The sequence below is a fragment of the Hesperophylax consimilis genome, chromosome 27 (genome assembly GCF_061612785.1).
Source record: "Hesperophylax consimilis isolate HC1 chromosome 27, BYU_Hcon_1.0, whole genome shotgun sequence".
NCBI classification, from domain to species: Eukaryota; Metazoa; Arthropoda; class Insecta; order Trichoptera; family Limnephilidae; genus Hesperophylax; species Hesperophylax consimilis.
The window spans coordinates 27,158,362-27,177,387 of NC_142862.1; the positions used below are offsets into that span (position 1 = coordinate 27,158,362).

The following is a 19,026-nucleotide window of genomic DNA, read 5'->3' on the forward strand; positions in this document are numbered from 1 at the left end:
AATAACCAAGTACTTTCCATAGTTTTCTTTCCCTTTGAGAGTGTCTTTAAACTGTATTAATAATTGTATTATTATGATTTCAGTCGTGCGATTGGCCATCTCCAAACGGATGCTTTGCCTACACAACAACATCACCTCCAACATATCCCACAACGGTAACCACAACTATAGCCCCGACCGAGGGTACAACCGCAACTGAAAGCACAACTGAGGTCATAACTGAACCCGCAACAGAAAGCACAACTGAGGTCATAACTGAACCCGCAACAGAAAGCACAACTGAGGTCATAACTGAACCCGCAACAGAAAGTACAACTGAGGTCATAACTGAACCCGCAACTGAAACCACACCTGAGATTACGTCGGAGGGGCCAACTGATTCCACACCTATAGACCCTCCGGTAAAATGTCCACTCAACGGGACAGGAGTAACACTTTTTCCGCATCCAACCGAATGCTCAAAGTTCTACATATGCTGGAATGGAATACCAACCGAGATGGAATGTGACTTTGATTACGAATTCGATGTTGCAGCTGGGGTGAGTATGACTTTTTTGACCGCTTGACTTTGTCTGTAAAATACCTTGCGGTAAGCCACTAGTCGTACAGAAAGCTTTCGATAGTGAACATTTTGTTTTAAATCAGTTTAGGATTTGATAAATAACTAGTTAACCATTTTAGCATATTATCTCTTCTTCCCAGGGCATATAGTTTTTGGATTAGTAGCTTATGGGATAATTTGTCTAATATCTTCTACATGTCTGTATATATGAAGTCGACTTGTTTATTTTTTTGCAAAAGATTCTAATATGTAGTTTTGAGATATTGTTAAGTTAGTTGCGATTGATCTGCCTTTGATAAAACCGTCTTGTTTTTGGTCAATTAATTTTACTAATTTGGGATAAATTTTATTGGGTAGTACTAATTATAAACAAATGGGGCGATAATTGGTTGTATCGGTTTCGTCCCCGTTTTTGAAGATAGGTATAATGAAGATTGATTTGACAGCAGCTTGGAAAATATCCAAGGTACAATAGACGATTGAACAGTAATGCAAGTTGTTTAGAATGTTATCCGGGCCAGCGGATTTGTCAGTGTCCAAGGAAAGTAATTTCTTTTCGCAATATTTTAGTGTAATATGGCAATTTGTTAAATGTGTAGTCTTACTAAATGTGTATTCGGGTATTTTATCATCTGGAAATAAACACATGAACGGTAGCCTTTATTAAAAGTAAAAAAGATTAACAGAGAAGACATTATTTACGCCAGCAGGGTAAAAATACGCCTACATCCTCTACCCGATGGATCCGGACTTGCTACCCCTCGCGATACCCGCCCCCGAAACATTGTGGCCAAACTCGTTACCAAGAAACTGAAGGACGAACTGATTGCCGCCATCAAGAAGAAGAAAGGACTCGACTGCAGTAGCATAGGTTTAGCCGGAGGGAAAATATTTATTAACGACCAACTCACAAGAAAAAACAAATATCTATTACGTTCCGCGAAAGAGTTTAAAAACGCTAACAATTTCAATTTTTTATGGGTGCGAAACTCCAAGATATATATAAGGAAGAACGATACCTCTCCCGCAATCCTAATATCTGGCCTGGCTCAATTATCAAACTTGTTATAACTTCAAAACCTTCTACCTTGTCTACTCACTTTTTTTATAACTCATTAAATTCAACTTATCCATCATTTACTCCCACGCTCACAACACACCACAACAACACACTCATTCTACCCATAACAGCCGCTAAAATGTTTAACAATCATACCTACACACTTGCACATTCAATATATTATCAAGCGTTACACTCGCCTAATGCATATCCCAGTGGACTTGTGACAGACAACAATAAATTGGTAATTTACTTCGCTCTCTTATGTCCGAAAAATTAATAATTTTTTATCAAAACGCGCGTGGCCTTTGCACTAAAACGAAAGAGTTTTATCATAATGTTTTGTCAAATGAATTCGATATAATTTTAATTACTGAAACATGGTTAGTAGACAGCATATCTGACAACGAGCTCTTCGACCCCAGGTATAATATTTACAGAAAAGATAGAGACACGCCCCTAACGGGTAAAACCAAAGGAGGTGGTGTCGCAATAGGTATAAAAAAAGAATTTACTGTTCACTCACGCGACTCGTGGAGCTCGGAAGCTGAAGACATCTGGATTTCACTAGCATTAAAAGACCCAAAACGCCGTAAATCTAATATTCACATATGTTGTTCGTACTTACCCGGAGTCGGTCCAAAGCTATCAAATACTCAGCGTTTATCCTTTCTCAACAGTCATACGTCCAGAATTTCCGATTTAACCACAAACTATCCAAACGATATCTTCTTATTAATTGGCGATTACAACATGCCTAACATCATCTGGAACACCACATATCATCCCCGTGGTACTGACATCTGCTCCACCACCCTCCTTAACTGTCTATCTTATTCGGATTTAAAACAATACAACCACATTCCAAACAGGTACGGTAGAACACTCGACCTAGTGCTCTGTAACACCACAGTCTGCGTCACTCCTGCCGACTCTCCTCTGGTTCCGGAGGACGCACATCATACATCCTTAATAGTTGAACTCAATATTTACGCCCCCATAACCACTTCCTCACCCCAGACGATCAAGTTATTCAATAAAGTCAACTATGACCTAGTCAATGACGCTCTGGCAAAAACTGACTGGTCTTCTGTTTTAAACGCACAGGACGTTAACACGGCGGTTAACAGCTTTTACCTAATCATCGACGCCTTAATAGATGACTTTGTTCCAAAGAAAGTTGTGAAACCAACCAATTTCCCAACGTGGTACTCATCGGCTCTTATTAACATTACAAAAGAAAAGCTGAAATTCTTTCGAGCCTGGAAACGCCACAAGAACCCACTAGATTACCAAACCTTTTCACTGCTCCGAAAAAGACAAAAGAAAATTGCTACTCTCACATACCACAATTATATTTCACATTTAGAACATTCTATACAAAATAATACAAAAAAAATATGGAGCTTTGTCAAAACGCAAAGAAAATCTCCCTACATGCCGGAACACCTAACATACGGCTCGAAAATCGCACACAACAGTAAGGAGATCACTGACCTGTTTGCTGACTATTTCTCTACCGTCTTCACTGATCATACCCCAAATCTAGCACCTGATGTCAAGGAACCTGATCCGTTAAATAATATAGCCATAAACTCAATTAAAATCAATGAAGACATCACCTACAAATATCTTTCATCCATTGACATTAACAAAGGACCTGGTTTAGATAGTTTGCCTGGTATCTTCATACGTAATTGTAGTAAATATATCACTATTCCGGTCAGCGCAATTTTCAAAAAATCATTAAGTGATGGAACGTTTCCTCATAAGTGGAAATCTGCCGTAATAACTCCCATTTATAAAAAAGGCGATAAACATGACGTTACAAACTATAGACCTATCTCTCAACTTCCTATCTTAAGTAAAATTCTTGAAAAAATCGTTTACGACCAACTTTACCCGACTATCGCTACAGCAATTACACCCAACCAACACGGATTCATGAAAAACCGGTCTACTACATCTAACCTGGTCCTATTTGTCAACTATTTGCACAGCAATATGGACGAAAGGGTACAGGTCGATGCTATGTACACCGATTTTTCAAAGGCCTTCGACCGCGTTATTCACTCAATTGTTTTAAATAAACTTACTCGTCTTGGAATACACGGTGACTTATTTAGATGGATTAAGTCATACATTAGTAATCGTAGTCAAATTATCTCAATAAATGGTGTCTTATCCAAAATAATCAACGCAACCTCGGGCGTTCCTCAGGGTTCTCACCTTGGTCCGCTTTTCTTTAACATATACTTAAACGACATAGGCTCATGTTTCCAACACTCAAAATTTTTAATGTTTGCAGATGATATGAAAATTTATAAAACGGTCATCTCTCTATCGGACTGTAGAGAGCTACAAAGTGACTTAGACAGGCTCTGCAACTATTGCACTGTTAATTATTTGGACCTCAATGTTTCGAAATGCCACACCATGTCCTTCACCAGAAACAAGCATATAATTAACTTTCCCTATTCACTCCGAGATGAACCCGTGATCTCAAAAAGCGAATGTAAAGACCTTGGAGTCTACGTAGACAGTAAACTTATATTTAATACGCACATTTCTTCAATCACTACCAGATCTTACAAAATGTTAGGTTTCGTACTGCGTCTGAGTAAATTATTTAAAAATCCTCGTACGCTAGTAATGCTTTATTCCTCACTAGTCAGAAGTACACTGGAATATGCATCGCCTGTCTGGAATCCCAAATACACTTACTATGTCAATAATATAGAGCGCATACAAAATAAATTCATTAAGTACCTAGGTTATAAATACAACAATAATTATATCTGCACTCTCCAATCCCTGAAATCCAGGCGAACGGTAGCTGACATGACATTTCTCCATAAAATAATACACAACGAAATAGACTGCTCAGAACTTCTATCCCAAATAAATTTTAACACCCCATTTAAAAGAACTCGACACACCAACCTTTTTTACACAACTAGTAATAATACAAACGCTGCAGCCAATTCACCTATTTCTCGTATCCTTCAAACATTCAACTCAATTCAAACAAGCACAAACACCGATATATTTTTTGATTCTCTCCCTCTATATAAGAAAAACTTTTTTAGCACACTGAATTCGCCCACATAACACATACAACCACACACAGACACACATGCACACGTACACACACACAAACACTCACACACACCTCTCTCCTTCCCCAGCACACTAATTTAACTTAACTTAAAAATGTAACTTAACCGTAAAATGTATAATATACCTCATATGCATATATGTCAGCAACATGTCATTGGTACCAATTATTGTACTAACTTTTATAATTTTGTAACTATTGTCATCTATGTAATTATGTACTGTTTGTTTCTGCAATAAACAAAAATAAAAATAAAAATAAAAACAATATTGGGCCTAAATGTGACCCTTGAGGTACACCGCTTATGGCCACGATTTTTTACGATGGTTTATTATATATACATATCACTTCAAGCAATTTAATGTACCTTTTTAATATATTTTGAAGTTAAACTAATAATATGCAAATTAATTATTACAAGTATTGATAAAAAAAAACTTAATAATGACTTTTCTTAAATTTGAATATTCCAGGGATGCGTACCTATCTCTGATTCAGGCTGCACGGCATCCAAAACTTCCACAACTGAGATCACGACGGAATCCACAACTGTAACCCCACCTGAAACCACTACCACAGACCCATCTAGTTGTGCACTTAACGGGATATCATATTTTCCTCATCCAACCAGTTGCACCATCTACTTCATTTGCTATGATGGAGAATTAGCATACATCGGTGTTTGCAACCCTGGATACGAATTCGATATGGGAGCTAAGGTGAGTTTTCAATATTTACACAATGTAATAAATTTCTGTACCACCCTCGGAGAAAACTTACTGGCATAAAATATTGTTATTTTATTAACAATATGGTCAAACTATTAACATCCCTGTAAAAAACTGCATTTAACGAATGAGTTGAAGATTTCACAGATTTCATAACTAAGTATCAGTAAAACGCGAATGTCTTATGACGACGGCGGAACACGTGTTCATAAAAATACTAATATTGTCGCACTTCGTCATTATATTTATCAGGAAAAGAACACCTGCATGACCACGTGTTCCGATATATTCGGAAAGGACTATTAATTTTCAGGACATGGATTTCCATCACGTTTTTAACATGATTTCAATAAATCCATCATACTAATTTTTCGCACCAATTTTTTGACCGCACTTTGAAACCGTTCAGGTACGAAAATGAGGAGCTTTTTCACAAAAAAATTAAGTGTACATAATATTTATTGAGAATCTTTAAATGGTATTAGATTTGCTGAATAATAGGAAAAGCCATTTCATTTTCACAAATTCACCAAGCGGAATATCCTTATAGTTTTTTAGTCCAACAATATAATTATTATTATTTTAATAAATTATACTGAATGCTGTGATAATAAGATCCCTGGAGTGGATGTGTGTTATAACCATGTATTATCGTGTGAAAAATTGGGAGATTCTCAACGAACGCAAGGCTTATGTAAGCGTAATAAGTAGGATTAAGAAAGGGACTATTAGATGGTTATTGTATTTTCAAAGGGCATTTGAAACTATAGATAGAGAAATGCTCAAAGAAATTGGTTTCTCAGCTGTACCTATCAAATTAATAAAAGAGTATTTGAAAAACCGGAAAAGTAAATAATTAACGGAGAATAAATTAGGATTACCGCAGGTATCAGTCCTCGGACGTCTGTTAAATAATATTTTAATATTTTCAAAATGCGAAGTACGACTATCTTCCGACGATACACTAATATACAAAATTGGAGATAACCATGAAGAACTAATATATATTTTAAATAATGAACTGAATAAAGTATCTAGAAGGCAAAAAATGGCCAATAATACACAAGCTTAAATTAAATACAAAACATGTAAAAACTTTTTCACTTATTCTATTTATGTATTTAATACTTTAGGTACGAGTACTTGGAAATATAGTAATCCTTTTTATACTACCCACACTCAGGCAGTGCCTTAGTGGGTTTTCATTTCTTGTTTTTACTATTTATTATTATACATTATGTTATTATATACTATTTGTTATTATGTATTATATTTGTAAAGAAATGAGAATAAATAAAGTTAAAAAAAAAATACAAAAAATTGGACATAAGAACACATGTTACACACATAGGTAACATGAAATAGCTTTTCATTATTTAATTGTGCCATATATATGTCAACTGCAAGTGTTGCAAGTTTTTTCGGCCAGGTCTATGCTTCGACCCAATTTAAAACTGCTGATTTGAAAACCCATTAACGAAAGAATTCTAACATCAGGCTTGATTTACTCGAAAACCAAAGATCAAATAAAAAAAAATTAACTACAAAATCGGCTCCAAATGTGATGAAGATTCACCATTTTCCGGCTTGTAATGCGAGTTTCCGGACACCGTGTCAGAAGAGAGTTTTCCAGAGTAACAAATGATTCATTTGGCAAGAATATTATCGGAGAAATGTGAAAAGTTAACAGTAATCTACGTTACAAATTAGAAGTTACATTGATGAAATATATTTTTTTTACTAATTTACTAATATATCTTCTTTGTGTTTATATTTCAGGAATGCGTACTTGTCACTGGTTCAGGCTGCACTAAAACTACAACCCTTAACTCAAAACTAATAACCACAACTGATCACACTCTCATATTCACTCCAGAATGTGAACCAAACGGGACAGAAAGAACACTTATTCTGCATCCAACCAGATGCAATAGATACTACGTTTGCTGGGCGGGAATAACAACGATGGTGGAATGTAACACTGGTTACGAATTCGATCTTGAAGCCGAGGTAAGTTTTTACATAAGATTCTGTACTAGCGGTTTTTGAAATACCGAATAATAATTGACACGTCTTCAATAAACAGACCCTTTTAATATACTTCCTACTTTATGTAATAATTTCAGTTTAGATTATGCAGGTGTAATCTTGGAGTAAAAAGTTAGCTCAAACAAATATAACCAATCACTGAAATAGTTAAAAAATTCATGACCATTTAGTATATTATATTGAAAAGGTATCCTATTATAGCCTTCTTGTTACTATGCACATTATGTGGAAACATCTATTATTTCTGCGAAAGCATTATCAACTGCATGCAATATAGGTACAAGCGAGTATTAAATGACTCGGTCTCGATTTAAATATAATTCTGCATCCAGTAGTTCTTTTTGGTACATGAAAGGCAATTAGACTAAGTAAATCAGGGCCGTCTGTAAAACAAATTAACTTTTTTAAACAGACTCTATCGGAAACAAGTCGTCTATCTGAGAGTGATATTTTTATTCTTTCATCATAATTATTGTAATTTATGATTTCAATGGGTATACAGAGTTTATAGTTAACATATCTTAGAAATTTGAATTGTACTTTTTCAGCGGAATAGAAGTGGATTTTAACGTGAGGGAACCAGGTAGAAGAATTGTATTCGACCTGAATGTCAAAGTCGATTATTGAAATTAAATTGGGAATGATTTTTTTTTTGTTTAAAGAAAGACAAAAATTTCCGGGTTACGAATAACCAGACCATAATTTTAAAATCTTCTTAAACACCACAGTAAGCGGAAAATATTGTTTGTGCTTGGTGGAGGACTTGCCCAGTCGAGGAATTGAACTCGCGACGCTTGGGTGGAAACCAGACGCGATGCCAACTCAGCTACTGACCGGTCGCTATAATTTCAAGATCATTTATTTATTTTTCATAGATAAAGGAATTATTATTCATTTTATATAGAAATTTGAAAGGTTGATCTATTCTGGAAAATTTTATTATGTTGCATTTTCTAATCTATATATCTATTCAAATAAATATTTAAATGTTCGTTTGTTAAAATCAGAAACATCCGAAAGTTCTTCGTCCGATTGCTTTGAAATTTTGACACGTTGCATTCAAATACGCGTGCATTTTTTAATACCTTTATTATATAGAATATAGATGACTAGTATTATATTGATAACACTTGTGACAGGTAAAAACCAGCGGCGTAGCTACCTAGGGGCTACGCGGGGCAGTGCCCCGGGGCCCTCAAGCTCAGGGGGCCCTCGAATCCTTACCAGAAATCTCGATCGAACTGAACTTTTGGAAATTTCTGCCATTTTCAAAATAAATATGACAGGTTGCAACTTGAAACCCCACTTTAATCATGACAATTCAGTTGAGAGAAATTCAAAAGTTATGCCTAGGGAATTCCCCTAAATTCAGGAAACAGCATCAAACGTTGGGATCTACTGTCAAAATTCAGTGGCGAATCGGACACCACTCTAAAAAAACTAAATTCGACTAGATGGTCCAGTTGGGTCAATACGATATCTGCTATAAAACTTCGTTATTTTGATATTATCAAAGCATTATCAGAAATAGTTCTAAAGAGTCCTAATAAAGATGAGCGTAGTGAAGCAGAGAGTATTAAAACAAAAATGCTAAATTTCGAGTTCGTGTTGCTTTGCGAATTCATGCACAGTGTATTGAACGACATCAATTATGGATCCAAAACTTTACAAAAATGCGACATCAATTTGGGCGAGGCGAGTAAAGTTTTAGCAGAGACCAAAGCAAAGTTGCAAATTTATAGAAATGATTTCGAATTATTCAAGTGCAAAGCCAGTGAAACTGCAAGAAAATATGGTATTGATACTTTTCAAGAAAAAATGGCATTTTCAAAGAAAAAACATTTTGATGAATTAGCTGCTGATCACCGATTTCTAAACCGAGAAAAATATTAAAAATTGAGATTTTCAATAATGTACTAGACACAGTAATATCTCAATTAGATACACGTTTTATTGGTATGAGTGCAGTCTATCATATATTTGATTTTCTAACACCAACATTTTTATTACATGTTGATGAAGCAACTTTATTACAAAAGTGTGACGAATTCCAAAGAAAATATTCAGATATAATAGGCCCTAGTTTTTCACTTCAATTTATTAATATTTACCATCTAGTTTTACCTCAACTAAATCAAGCATGGACTGTTCACCAATTATGTAAGGAAATAATGAGCAAATATGGAGTGCTAGAATGCGACCTAACGGAAGTATTTACAGCAATGTTATTATTCTTTACAATTCCCGTCACTTTTGCAGCAGCTGAAAGGTCATTAAGCAAATTAAAGATAATAAAAAAATATTTAAGAGCAATAATTATTAGCCTGAAACACTCATCCACATTGAAAAATCTCGCAATCTCGCCAACGGGACTTGAACCCGTCAAGTCCCGTTGGCGTCATGTATCTTTTATCAGGAGATTTTTCAATGTGGATGAGTGTTTCAGGCTAACAATTATTGCTCATAAAAAATAATTGTTACCCTTTGTGCTATGCATAAAAAATCTTGTCTTAAACATTAGTTTACCAAAAAAAAAAAATTATTTAAGAAATAAGATGGGCCAAACTCGACTCCGACATTTATCGCTAATAGCAATTGAAAACAAAACCGCATCAAGCCTGGATTTAAATGAAGTCATTGATACTTTTGCGAAAACTAAAGCTAGAAAAAAATTGTAAATATAATTGTTATTTAGCCAGTTGGTAGGCCCGACCTTTATATAATTAACCCTTGAATCTTCTCTATTTCGTTTTAATAGCCAAACCTACACCAAGTATTAATTGTAATTTATGTTGTTACTGTTTAATATTTTTATTACCTGCCCTGCAGTCTGCAGTGCACAAAAAGAGCTTAAGTAGCTTAAAATTTTTAAAGTGTTTGTATATTTCATATTTTTATTTGATAAAAACTAATCAGTTTACATAGCATGGGGCCCCATTTTTTAATTTGCCCCAGGGCCCTTGGTTACCTAGCTACGCCACTGGTAAAAACATGCGTTTTTTTAAATAGTGCCACCTGTTGGACGTAAAAGCAAAACGCGCTATTGTTTCTCTATCTGCATAGACAGACTGAACCACAGCAACGTGGCGGGGTACAGCTAGTGATTAGATAAAGTTTGTTAAGTTTACACCAATCTTGTCATTTGTTTAAGTTAATTTAAACGGGAATACAGTCTTTTTTCAGTTTTCATAAGTTTACAGATCAAAAGTAATATAAAATTATTGTTAAATACGGTGACGATAGCATTTATAAAAAGTAAAAACAATATTGGCCCTAAATGCGATCCTTGGGGTACGCCGCTTGTAGCCATACATTTGTATGACAGTTTAGAATTATTTATTAATTATTTATTCAAATTATAAAAAAATAATATTTTTTTAATGTTAATATTCCAGAAATGCGTAAAGATTTCTACTTCAGGCTGTACGGCATCCAAAACAACCACTTTAATCTGGTCGAAGTCTACAGAAGGAAGTTTGTCTGTCACCGAAGAGACTGACTCCAAGGCGTTGGTGGAAAACAAGCCTGCAGGAAACACATTGTTCTCAAAGATCGTTAGTCAATTGGCATCAATGATTGAAGGATGGCACTAATACTGACCACTAACAAGAGCAATCACAGTTGGTCTTTCTGAACAAACATAAATTAAATTCTGTTATCCATCTAACCTACTTTATAAGAATGTAATATTATGTGTGTAAATCAGTTATATGTCAATCAAATACTTTGTCGTTTTTTAACAATATTAAATTTTCCGAAAGAACACAACAAACGGGTGGGACTAGAATTGGCTCTACATTGAACTTTGTGGTGGTATGTACTAAAACTTCTTTTGGTCAATGAAACTATTTATATCCGGCACTACTAATGTGTTTAATATTCTTCCAAATCATATTAAGTCTAGCAATTCCTTACTTAAAATTTAAAAGATAATTAAGATGTTTGTATTTACAGAAGATTGTCTAAATATTTTTTCATCCTTGTCCTTTCTTAAATAATAAGATTTTCCATTTACTAAAAACTGAATGTCACCCTATCTGTCTTTATTATCTACTTGTTTCTTCTTGAGAATAATGTAAATAATGAATAATGGAATAATAATGTTAAATCTGCCTTACTTTGCAGATTTTGGTATTGAGAACTCTTTGTAAAAAGTAAAAGGTTCTACTTATAATTGTGTTCATTTACGTTACAATAAATAGGTCTGGATTTAGCTACACTGTTCATTACCCGAGGGTTGGTAATTCTCTGGTTCGAGAAGCTTGTTCCCTGTCAATATCATCTCACAAGTACTTGTTACACTCTAGCGACATCTGACGGACTCTGGAGTAAGCTTTATGACGAGCGCCATCTATCGCTTAAATACTCAACCATACATCACAATTGATAAGTAGTTATGGTTAAAATATTGTTACAATATACTGTCCAATTACCCATATGTTAACTCATCAAATACAGTTTTTTTTTCCTTTTTAAATATTTTATGTGTTGTATGTAGTATTACTTTATGTTTGTGATTACTCTATGTTTGTTTCACTCAGTTGTATATTGTTAAACTTGATACGGGCTTAGTCCCAGTGAGGTTAATTTTTAAGAGAAAAAAACGTGATTTATGTAAGATGCAATAAATAAATAATATTGATCTTATAAATGCGTGTTAACAAACAGTGTTTATTATATTTATGATTTTCTCGTTCAAAATAGCTGTTAATAAAATATATTTTATTGAGTGCCACATGTTGCATGGAAAATAAGGTAGTAGGTAAACGTCAACCTATTTCACATATAATTACATGAACAGTTTGTTGTAAGGAATGTTTGTATTTAGCAAACCTTTATTACGCCAGATTGGGCGTTTTACGGAACATAGCTAATTTAAATTATTAAATAAGGGAAAATTAGAAACATACGTTTTTTGGACACGAGGTCTACTGTTCAAAGAATTACCAGTTATCGTCTACATAATATAAAGGATTAGTAAGTGATGTAATCGTAGAGTCCCAAGGACAGAATTCATTCGGCCATGCGCCGTGGACATTTTCCAGGGCAAATGAAAATCCCGGGAAATTGAGGAGGGGCCTGACTCGGTGGGAAACGCCCCTACCTCCTGCTTACCACCCCTTTCATTTCCACCAAGATGGCGCCAATGCAAAATGGCGACGGGGAAACTGGGAAAAGTCAGAAATGTTAACGATCGACGTAAAGCTGAAATAGTATTCTTTTATTGACGTTTTATTTATTTATTACTAACTGATGTGTATCCGGCGTTACTCAGGACTTTTTACTAACAGTTTTGAGGTTGTGAGTTCTTTAGTGTTTGATGGAAATAATAGTATTGTTTTGTAATAAGGATTTGTTTCACTTGATCGTGCCATAATTTCCTCGGGCGTCATACATTCTCCTTACATCTATATTTTCGATCATCACTAATCAATAATCATTTTACCTTAAATAATTATTTTATTCGTGTCTTTCTCGGGCGTTCCCGACTTTTTCTAACATTCACTTAATGTAGAATCATTAAATACACATTGTTACTGTTAAAACATATATTATATCGACTTAATTTCGACTACGTATATCATTTCAATCCAGTGAAGAGACAATGCATAAATGATTATTGCTAAGCTTATTTTTAAAGTATTCGTTAAACAACTATACTCATTTACATCCATAAGTACAAAACCCAAGAAATAACGTCAAACACGTCTCACACTAGATCTCATGGTCAAAAACTTATTAAACAAATAACTACTAATACAACTTTTGGGCAAAAAAGATTCTTATATCATAGTATTAAACTCTACAATAAAATACCACTCTCACTCAAAAACCTCAACATTATAACATTTAAATCTCAAATAAAAAGCTGGATACTTAACATAGGGAGATCTGAAATAGAAAATATACTGATATCAAACACAGACTAAAACCGAATCTACTAAACTGAACTATACAAAAAACACTATCTTACTTATTTTAAAATTATTTTAAAAAAAAAAATTATACTACATGATATATGTTTATAATTAAATTCATATGTTACTTTGTTGTAATATTAATTTCTTAAAATTAAATTATAATATTTAAATGAAATCCTCAGCACGGGAGATCCCAGTGAGGATATCATTATCTCTATATGTTACTAAGAAAAAAAGACAATAAATCATTATTATTATTATAATTATACCGTATCTTCCTTTGGCTTACTCGACTTCTTCCATTGTTCACTTCCATGTCATGATTTTCCTTATACCCTTTTATTCGTTCATTACCTACGCCACATCTTACCACATAAGTATTTTATTTACTCCTCAATTTTTTCTACCATTGACTTCCTGTAGTATCATGAGGGGACGCCAGAGGAAGACTTAACGCATTATCTTACTGCATTTGAATGAGATACGTAGTCGACAAAAGTCAATATAACGTAGTTTTTGTAACAATGTGGTATACAACAGTGAACGGTAGAAAAACGGACGCAGGGACGCAAGATGAAGACATGGAATGATTTAGTAAAAAAAAATGCTTAAAATTTTTCATATCTTTAGTTTCTTACTTCAAAATTTTCCCAGTTTTCAGGTACACTAGAATTCACGACCTCAAAACTTTTCTCCGAAGCATATAGACCGGTCAGAAAAGCGTATAAAAAAAACATAAAAACTCCGACGGTAAACACTACCTTTGGACAAAGACACCATAAATACCACGCAATTAAAGCATTCAACAGTCTTCCACTTGAAACAAAAATTGAGGAAAATAAAAATAAATTCAAACACAAAATAAAAATATGGATTAAAGAACAAAAAAGACAATATTTCCAAAATTCTATAACATAAGAGAATAAAACATATACACGCAACACAAAAAATGTATAAGGCAAGCGGCACGCACAAGCACATAGATCATTGTAAATGCCGATTTCCATTCTCTTCTAATGTTTTTATTTTGGTGTGAGAATTGGATTTTGATTTCTAATCTTTATTTTTGATGTAAATTTATCTTTATTTTAATGTTGTTTTTTGTTTAAATGTATAAATTCGCATATTTTAAAATGGGGGCCTCAGCACGGGTCAACAACCCAGTGAGGCCAACGTTGCTGAATTGAAATGTAAAGTACTGTAGAGTAATGTATCAATAAAAAAATAAATTTAAAAAAAATATATATATATTTTTTCATATTTAGCCCCGAGCAACGCTGGGTACATTGTGTCACGTCAGCTATTAATACAAATATTTATGATAGCTTTTTTATATGTATCTTGTATCTTACAATACATTATACAAAAAGAGTGTCCCCCCGGACACCGTTTGTTTTTGACAACCTTGAATAACGTTCTAATTGTTCCTTCTAGAATGCGCCAATATCTATTCCGAACAATTAAGACATATTATTTACATTGTCTAGATCTGATTCTGTTGGAATGAACTGGCCTGGTATTTCACGTACACAATATCTCACGACTATGTTACGATTTTAGAATTTGTTATGTTTCTGTGTCACATAATATGCGACGTTTTGTACTTAATGAATCCCTAAAATAAAGCGTGAATCTTAACGACTCGAGTGAAGCAGCCGTGCACAAAAATATGCGACGCGTGGCTCTAGTGTATTGGACAGACCCAAGGTTGAATTTGCCCTATCAAATCTCTAAAATAAAGTGGCAATCTTAACGACATAATTGATGAAGTCGTGTAAAAATAATATATGGCGCGTGGCCCGGCATAGTGGACGGTCCTACGGTCGACTTTGCCCTGGCAGGCCTAGAAAATCGATATCTGCGTTGGGTTTATTTGAATTATTTCTCTTACTATTACTAAAATCTCAGATGTTTGTAGAGGGATCCTTCGGGAAGTTTCTAATTGATCGTCTAGAAAAATAAAATCTGGCGCTTACATCTAATTTTTAGTAGTAAATTTTTATAAAATTTTCAAACCACAACATTTTACACAAAATATTTTAATAGTAAGGTTCTATTTTTATTAATCCAAAAAATTAATATCTTACTTAGGGGTCCCTCTAGAAACATTTGAGATTTAAGTAATACGTTCATCAGAAATAATTAAAATGTGAGCGTCGAGCAAACCCCGTTATTAAAGTCTTATGTTGGGAGAACAATAAATACCCACAAATTTATTCCAACTCTTGAACAAGGCACTTACATTTATTCCAACTCTTTAAGGCGAAATAGGTAGACTTGACCTGAAATTTGGCATTTTTGAGGTCACTTTTAGACGTATGGACACTTTTCTAGAAAAAAACACAAATTGATTTCGAAAGATCGTTATTTTATCTTGTAAAGTAAGTTGTAAAATTTTGGAAAATGATATTATTTTCATACCATAATAAAGTGTTACCGTTGGACGATATGCAGATTTGTTGCATTTTCAAAGGCGAAGTTGTATCATACAACAAATATTTCAAATCATATAATAATACAGTATAAACAATCAATAAATTATCTATCATATATATGTATAAGAATTTTGTTTTTATTTCAAATAAAATTACTAATAAATAAATCCGAGGACGCGTTTTGTGACGAAAATCCCTCAATTTGACTATTTATTTATGACCTTACAAATTGGTATAGTTGAGATCTTTTTACAAAAATAATTTACTATGATATTATTGAAACATTAAAAATAATTTATGACCAAGAAATATATTCTTAAAGTATATAATAGTAATTAATTTCGATTCGCGTTTATTGTTTGTTCGTTGTTTCTGATTACCTCGGCGCAAGCCGAAATTTTATCATTCCCCGCTGCGACAGCGCGGCGAGCAGACGTCTATTCCACGCCAGTCTACTTGATAACATTTTAACGAAATTCCTCGTTTAAAAATGAGGAGAAAAATACTATCGGACAAAATTTTTATAAGAAAACAAAAATTTCGTCATCAAAAACGTACATGGGAGAAATATTTGCAGAAATAAAAGGGTTAGTCATATTTAATTATCCTTGTACATTGTACGTACTCTATATGCTACAGGGTCGTTCAAACGAATCAGTCAGAATACGCATATATTTTTTATAACATTTAGCGATAATTTTGTGTTGTTTAATTTTCAGGGAAAATAATCACCTACCGACGAATGGTTGTGATTCTGAAGCAAATATTGTCTCTAAAATTCCGTCGGTATGTGTAATTTACATTAATATTATTATTATTTTATTATGTAAATAGGTAATACCTACAATATATTGTGAATCATGGATATTATGGTGACCGAAACCGTCAATATCGGGGTATTTATAAACTAGCAATTATTCCCGGCGTTACGCGAGTTACACGCACAAAACCATACCCTTGTATACATGGTGTCGGGAAACGCGTAGTATATTACTGTGACCGATTCAACTCTAATTACCGCGGTAATTATAAACAAGCATTTATTACCCGGTGTTGCGCGATTTACGCGCATGCAACATTACCACGTGTACACGGTGTCGGGAAACTCGTCGTGAAATTACGGTGACTGAAACCGTGAATATCGCGGTAATTATAAAATATCAATAATTCCCGGCATTACGCGAGTTACACGCACAAAACCATACCCTTGTATACCAGCGCCCTTGAGGTGATTTCAGCGCCCTTGAGGTGATTTTGCACAAAAACGGCGCTATACAAGTCATCCAATTATTATTATTATTATTATTATGGTGTCGGGAAATGCATGGTATATTACGGTGACCGATTCAACTGTAATTACCGCGATAATCATAAACCATAATTTACTACCCGACGTTGCGCGAGCAACACGTATGTAACAGTACCTTGTACACACGGTGTCGGGTAACTCGTGGTAAAATGTTTCCAGTCATGGATTCAACGTTGGGATAAGTATATCTCTAGTCAAGCACAGTACTTCGAAGGAGATTAATTCCATTTCCATGTAAACTTATTTGTAATAAAATTTTCTTAGTTACACATTAAGCTGTACAATTTCTGTTTCGAAATCTTCCTCATATAAATATATTTAACTGGCTACAAAAGAGCAGGCAATGCCGCATTCTAGTCTATGCGTATATGATTCCCGTCAAAATAACGGTTTTGAATCGTGATGTGCGATTCAAATCATGTTTTTGTTAATAATTTCTATTCTATTGTCCAATTCCCCATTACATTGGTATAATTCAACATATTTAGTATTTTTAGTGTTACTTTTTGTCAGTTTAATAATGTCATATTGTGAATTGAGCTTCTTGTTTTAGAAGAAAAAAAACAAGGTTATTTTGATATAATTACTTTAAGTATTAGAAATAAAACTTACTGGTAATACCTATCTTACAAACGGATAAATATGTAAGACGAGAGATTTTTTACAATCAAACTTAATGTTAATCACTTTTGTAAAACCTATGTAAAATAAAATTTAAAAAAAAACAAGTGAATAAAAATATTTGAAAAATTAAAAAAAAAAGTTTATTCAAATACCTACCTATTTTGTACCTACTATGTCAACGCACTACATTTGTATTTATTTATGTTTACGCACTCCGACGTATAATTTACAAATATGTATGTAACTACTTATTAGGAAGAAAGCTACAACCGAAAATTCAAACACAATAATTGTTATTTCATCGGAACCATGCTGTAGGTTTCGACCGCCGCGCGGAGTATACGGCTGGCAGTGGAATGAATATGGTATTTCTGTCTCGTTCTAAAAAACTTCCGATCGTGAGACTGTCTTTTGACGAAATTCGAATTCTCGGTCGCTGGTTAATACGCCTTAACAAGGCTCTTACATTTATTCCAACTCTTGAACAAGGCACTTGCATTTATTACAACTCTTGAAAGAGGCACTTACATTTATTCCAACTCTTGAACAAGGGACTTATATTTATTCCAACTTTTAACAAGGCTCTTACAACAAGAAGTAATTGCTGTCTGCTTTTATGATCCAAGCGGAACCCATAATGGTATTTCAATTAAAATTGCATTACCAAAGTCAGTGGGAGTAGGCACTAGGCATTCCCATTTAATTCAATTTTAGGTAGATAGACATGTATCTGACAAGACAGATCTGGTCCCAAAACATAACTAAAGGCATTTCAAGCAACGTCTCGAATCCGAATGGTAATCTCCTACCAGGACGATACTGAACGTGTATTCCACTATGGAATGGGGGGTACAAACACATCGAGTTGTCTGTGATTTACGTTAGTTATTTCTGCGTGAAATCTGGTTCAATGAAGTCAAATTGAATTGATTTAAATGTAAGTGTCATTTTCAAAATTGAAGTTGCTTGTAAAGCGATAAAATCGGTACCTACCTACAACATAATATTTAAATGTCTTTTAAAATATATCTAATTGAAATTCACTTTTGTTTTCGGTGGAAATTAATCGAAAATTAATCCAATTTCCGACATACGATCGAGCTGAAACTCGGCAGATAGGCTCGTTGTCAATGACAATGAATTCATTTACAACGAGTAACGAGGTGGCAATCACGAACTTTTCTGAAGTTTGTTGACGTTACGGCAGTTAATATGCGAAA

At 34.0% G+C, this 19,026-nt stretch overlaps 1 protein-coding gene across 1 annotated transcript; it reads left to right on the top strand.

Annotated features, from left to right (window-relative positions):
* Positions 1-310: 310 nt before the first annotated feature.
* On the top strand, positions 311-11,967 carry LOC149410869 (uncharacterized). The gene is made up of 4 exons (XM_089648044.1): positions 311-539; positions 5,214-5,459; positions 7,248-7,478; positions 10,913-11,967. The coding sequence occupies exons 1-4, from the start codon at positions 498-500 to the stop codon at positions 11,108-11,110; spliced, it is 717 nt and encodes a 238-aa protein (XP_089504170.1). The 5' UTR covers positions 311-497; the 3' UTR covers positions 11,111-11,967.
* The last annotated feature ends 7,059 nt before the right edge of the window (positions 11,968-19,026 follow it).

Excerpts from the sequence above, each read along its gene's own strand:
- LOC149410869 (XM_089648044.1), top strand. The coding sequence starts at position 498 with ATGGAATGTGACTTTGATTACGAATTCGATGTTGCAGCTGGG. Across the intron at positions 540-5,213 it reads AATTCGATGTTGCAGCTGGG|GGATGCGTACCTATCTCTGA; the intron begins GTGAGTATGACT and ends TGAATATTCCAG. Across the intron at positions 5,460-7,247 it reads AATTCGATATGGGAGCTAAG|GAATGCGTACTTGTCACTGG; the intron begins GTGAGTTTTCAA and ends TTTATATTTCAG.